At 62.8% G+C, this 5,191-nt stretch overlaps 1 protein-coding gene across 1 annotated transcript in view; it reads right to left on the minus strand.

The window, feature by feature from the left end:
• The window catches only part of Dbh (dopamine beta-hydroxylase), a 17,044-nt gene extending 15,961 nt beyond the window's left edge, over window positions 1–1,083 (minus strand). Inside the window, exon 1 of the mRNA XM_015505681.2 lies at window positions 764–1,083. Within this exon, the coding sequence (XP_015361167.2) occupies window positions 764–1,060 (297 nt within the window). The 5' untranslated portion in view covers window positions 1,061–1,083. The remainder of the gene's footprint in view (window positions 1–763) is intronic.
• Between the last annotated feature and the right edge of the window lie 4,108 nt (window positions 1,084–5,191).

Consider the following 5,191-nt stretch of genomic DNA (forward strand, 5'->3'; position numbering starts at 1 on the left):
GCCTCCCCCAGCTCCCTGTCCCAAGAAGGAGCTGGCTGTGCCACGCTCAGATCCAGGCAGGGGCCCCCCCCGCCCCCCCCGTGCTCTTGACCCCTGTGCCGAGGTCCTGGAGCCAGCTGGGCTTATCTGCAGAGGCCCTGGTGGCCAGTCCTCTGGCAGCCCCCCTCCCCCTTCCTCTGGAGACCTCTGCAGCCTATTGGGGCCCCAATGGCCACTTCAGTTTGAAGGAGGGTTGTCCCCTTCTGCCACACTTGAAGGCAAGAGTAGAGGTGACTTTTGAATGGATGGGGCCACGAACCCGCCCCAACAGCCTGAGCTTGGCTGGCTGCGCTGGTTCCCTGCTGGGGAGTGGGGATGGCGTCCACTCCTGTTCTGACACCCCATGTGTGGCTCAGGTCCCTGCACTGTGCTCATGCCACCGGCTGTGCTACCACAGGCCACCACGTGGGCCCGGCCCCTGTGTGGGGTGTGCTCAGGTGTGGTGTGGGGCACCAGCTGCAGTTACCTCCTTGGGATTGCTACACCCCATTATTTGGAGTGAGCAGCCAAGGACCATAGAGAGCATCTCTTTCCCATTTTACCTGAAGTCAGTGTCCCCACGACGCCTAAGCTGGGGACACAGACCCGCCCAGATCAGAGTGAGCCCAAGTGCACAGAGGCAGTGGGGAGCCTTCCTCTGCTGGACCAAGGAGGGGGAGCCAGGAGGAAGGTCGGGGGCACTGGGGAGGGGAGGGGTCTGAACACCAGGAGGGAGGAGACCTACCGCAAAGTAGGAGCGGCCCCCATCTGTCCAGAGCACGACGAGGTCAGCGTTCTCCAGCTCTCCACGGTCCGACATCCCAAACAGGACCCCGGCCTTGAGCCCCCGCACCAGGAGCTGGAAGTGGACATCCTCCTGGACGTAGCTGACGTTCCATGAGAGCTCCAGGGTCCCCTCGGGGTCCAGGGGGATATGGTAGGGAAAGGGGCTCTCTGGGGGCACTGAGCCCTGCAGAGCGGCCACCAGGATGACCAGAAAGATGGCCACTGCTGTGCCGTACATGGAGGCAGCCTCGCGCATGTTGGGACCGGGAATGCTGGCCCAGCGACACCGACGGCTGGTGGCCTGCATGGCTGGGGAGAGCTTGCAGCCCACCTGGCCATTTATGCCCTGGCCCTGTGGGGGTGGGCCCAGGCTGCACCCGTAATCACATTTGTCTGGTGGGAATTCAATTGTCCTGGTGGCCCTCCCACCAACCTGTGCCCCAGGCCAAACGCTTTGCCTCCACAATCCCCTAATTGGCGCTAATGACACATGGACATCATCAGTGGGAATCGAAGCTGACCAGCTGATGTTCTTCTGAATCGTCTCTGAAGAACTGTCCAGGAAGCAGCCTCCCTGCGGCCATAGGTCTTGGACACCCTTTGGCTGGGCACTGCTGACCGCCTTGCGGGCTGTCTGGTCCCATCCCCACCCTGAATGAGCAGGCGGAGGTGACCTGTGAGTGACAAGCCCCTGGCTGCCGTGGCCTGGCCCAGTGGGATACAGGTTCCTCCAGTCCTGTGGGGTGGGCCGATTTCAAACTAAAAATAAGACAATCCCCAAATAGTCTGTGTTTGGGCGCGCTGTGGGCCGGCTGTCCCCGCTTCTGTCTCCTTGTTCCCCCACCGGCTCCAGCTGGCAACAGGGCTGCTCAGGAGGGGTGCTCCCTGGAGGCAGGTTGGCCTGGGGTGTGGTGCTGGGGAGGCAGCCCAGGTGCATCTCTGGGCCAGATGGAGAGGGGACGCCTGGGCAATGGGCAGACAGCAGGGGACAGCAAAGGAGGGTGAGGGACAGATCTGCTCCCCATCTCTGGGCCTTCCAACCCACGCCTTCCTCTTGCCCTGAGCAAACCTGGCCTGAATTTGCCCCCGTTCAGGCCAGCTGACTCTTTCCCACGCCAACCACAGAGCCCTGTGCAGATCTGCCCAGGCCCCAAGTGTCACCCTCCCCACTGCCCTGGCTCAGTCCCATCCCTCTCGAGCACAGGAGATGGGCACACGCTGTCACTCTAGCGAGTTCCGCTTAACCAGCTGCCGCCCTGCCCCCTGCACTGGTCTGGGGAGGTGGGTGTCTCCAATGGGCCATGAACGCCCCTCCCTCACTTGCTTCCCTCCCGTTTCTCCTCTTTGGAGAAGCAAAGAATCCTTCCTTAGGGACACATTGATATCGTGGCCCTTAACTTTAAGTCCTCAAATATTCCCCAGGGTGAATCCACTTGTGCCATGAGCTCATGTTCTTGAATGCATGTCAAATTTAGAGAAAGTTCTAGATTTCCCCTAGGGACGCTGGGGGGAACTGTAGGGCACAGGCACCGTGAGGTGGGGCACGGCCTCCTGGGGCAGGCAGGTGCCGTTCTGCACAGGAAGTGGGAGCTCCAGCCCAGCTCACGGTCAGCCCTTTGGCCATCTATCTCATGGGCAGCGAGGAGGCCCTCCTGGGCCCCCGCTGGGCACGCTTGGAGAGGAATTTCTAGCCAGAGCCTCTGCCCACTTGGAGGTGAGGAAGTTGAGCATCAAGGATCACGGCTCCCTCCAGCTCCCTCCAACCCAGCAAGGCGGAGCACAGGCCTGATACCAGATCAACGGTTGCCGAGCTCAGGGAGGGAAGTCTTAGTAAACAGCAGAGTGCCGCGCACACGTTTATTTTTAACAAGATTCAAAAGCGTTCTTTCTCCAGCTCAGAACCGGGTTGACAGAAATGATTCAGCTGATTTCAGAAGTAACAATTACCAAGTCCCCGTAATTAGCAGGAGGCAGGGACCGGGCCTGCACGGCTGTGCTTCGTCCTCGCTGGCCTCAGGGGCCTGGTTCTGTGACTGTCCCCATCTGACACACAAGGAGGTGGACCCTAAGAAAAGGGAGCTATGCACCCGGGTCACACAGCCATCAGGGGCAGGGCAGGGCAGTCCTGGTGCCCACACCCAGGACCCCAAGGCAGTGGCTCTGAGCAGGAGGGGGCTGTGCGCTTCGGCCGCCAAGGTCAGAAGAATTCTGCTGGAGTCAGGAGGAGGGAGGCCAGAAGTGCAGCCTCGGGGAAAAGCAGCCACCCTCCACCTGCACTGCCCTTCCTGCTCCAGGGACCTTGACAAGGAGCAACCTGACCTGGGAGAAAACAGCTCCTGCTGCCTGTCCACATCCCCCACCTGCCCGCCCCAGGGGCCCCTGGTCCTGCCCCGATGGGGGTGGGGACCCGTCCTCCCCTGCCTCCCCCACCCTGCGGCCGCCCAGCAGCTGCTGCAGTTTGTCAGGAGCCAGTTGCCCTCAAGGGCAGGATGGGCTGGGGGTGGGCTGGGGGTGGCACCCAGGGTGTCACTGTCACCACGTCAGGGAGTAAATCCTGCTTGCTGCTGCTCAGCGCCTGGCTCCCCTCCGTGGTGCATCGACGGCTGACCTCATTTAGAACCAATTTCAGCGTCTTAATAAGCCCTTGCTGTTCCCTCTGATGCTGCCGGCCTGCGAGCTGTAATCCCCACCGACTGTGCCACGTGAGGCCGGCTGCGGCTGCCTTCCCAACTGTGGGCGGCGAGAACCACGGTGGAGGGCTGGGTGGGGAGCCGAGCCAGGCAGGCCCGACAGCCCGCTCCCAGCAGCAGCAGCCAGGACGGCATCCCCCACTCACAGGGTCCCCCCGGCAGGACAAAGAGACACCGGAGCTTAGGGCAGCACCTCTCCCTCAGGACTGGCTGTGTCCCTTTGTCCTGTGCATGGTGGCCAGTGGCCATGCTGTGAAGGAAACAGGAAGCATGTCCAAGGGGGGCTCCCAGGATGAGGCGGTGCCCCTCACAAATGCTGGTGGCCTGAGGTGTGGACACACAGAACGTCCCACCGCCAGAGACTTAGGGGCCAGGGCACCCACTGGGCATAGTGGGCTTGGCAGGAGGGCCTGGGTCAGGAATGTGGCCAGTAGCACCTGGAGGGAAAGGGGACACTCACCCAGAGGGACTGGTGTTGTGACCACTCCATGGGAACCAGCCTCCGCAGTTTCAGAACCCATGGCAGGACCCAGGACCCCTGGACCCCGGGGTCAGGGCTCCAGGCTGCCCTCCTGCCTGCAAGACCTCGACTCTGCTGTCCATGTGTGGGAGGCTGGAGCCCAGCATGTCCCCTGGCTTGGCCTTGTCTGTGTTTGTGGGCTGTGGGGGACCACGGGGCAGGTGGACCTGAAACCTGCACAGCTGCCCCCACAGCTCCTCTGACAGGTGGCCGGGAGGCGGCTGCGGGAACACTGGCGCAGAGGCCTGCGGGGCCTGCTCCCTGTGGCTCTCCATCAAGATGGTCAGCAGCCCCTCTCCTGGGCTTGGGCGGCTGGGGGGAGGGCCGTGACGGCCTGTTCGGAGCAGCCACACTGCCAGGACGTGGAGAGGGGCTCTGGCCAGAGCTTCAAGCCACCCTCCACAGAGTGCAGCCAAGAGCACGGGGCGGAGGGACAAGCAGAGCCCTGCGGCCATCACGCCTCACCTGGCATCCCCGCGGGGTGAGCCTCACTTCTCTGGTCTGTAGTTGTCGGTTTCCCACCACTGTGACCGGAAGATGAGACAAGAACAATTTTAGAGGAGGGAAACTTTATCTGGGCTCACGGTTCCAGAGGTTCAGTCCGTGGTGGGCCGACTCCACTGCTCTGGGCCCAGATGAGGCGGACATCAGGGCGGAAGGGTGTGGTGGGGGAAAGCAGCTCAGGACGTGGGCCCAGGAAGTGGAGGGAGCTCCACTCGCCAGGGGAAGACATGCACCCCCAGGCACGCCCCCAGGGACCCGCCTCCTCCAGCACAGCCCACCTGCCCAGTCACCTCCCAGGGAGTCCCCACCAGGGGGTTGGTGCACGATGGGGTCAAGGCTCTCACCTTGTCTCCACTTGAGCCCTTGGGGGACACCTCCCATCCAGACCACGACGTCTACGAAATGGGATCCTGCCAGCAGCTGCTGTTGACCAGGTGAGGCAGACAGGGGCCCAGGCTGGGGGCCCGGTGCTGCCAGTGCCACTCCCAGCACCCCAGGCTGACTCCCAGCCCCCACCAGCCTCTGTCAGCTCAGGCCACCTCTTCATGGCTGCAAGCTGTGAGGTGACCTGCAGGACAGCACTGAGCCTGTCCTCCCCAAGTGCACCTCTGTCACTGTCACACTGCCAAACAGGGCAGGGGGCTGGAGGGCACCAGGGGCACTGGGAAACGGT

Source organism: Marmota marmota, unplaced genomic scaffold (assembly GCF_001458135.2).
Source record: "Marmota marmota marmota unplaced genomic scaffold, marMar, whole genome shotgun sequence".
NCBI lineage: Eukaryota > Metazoa > Chordata > Mammalia > Rodentia > Sciuridae > Marmota > Marmota marmota.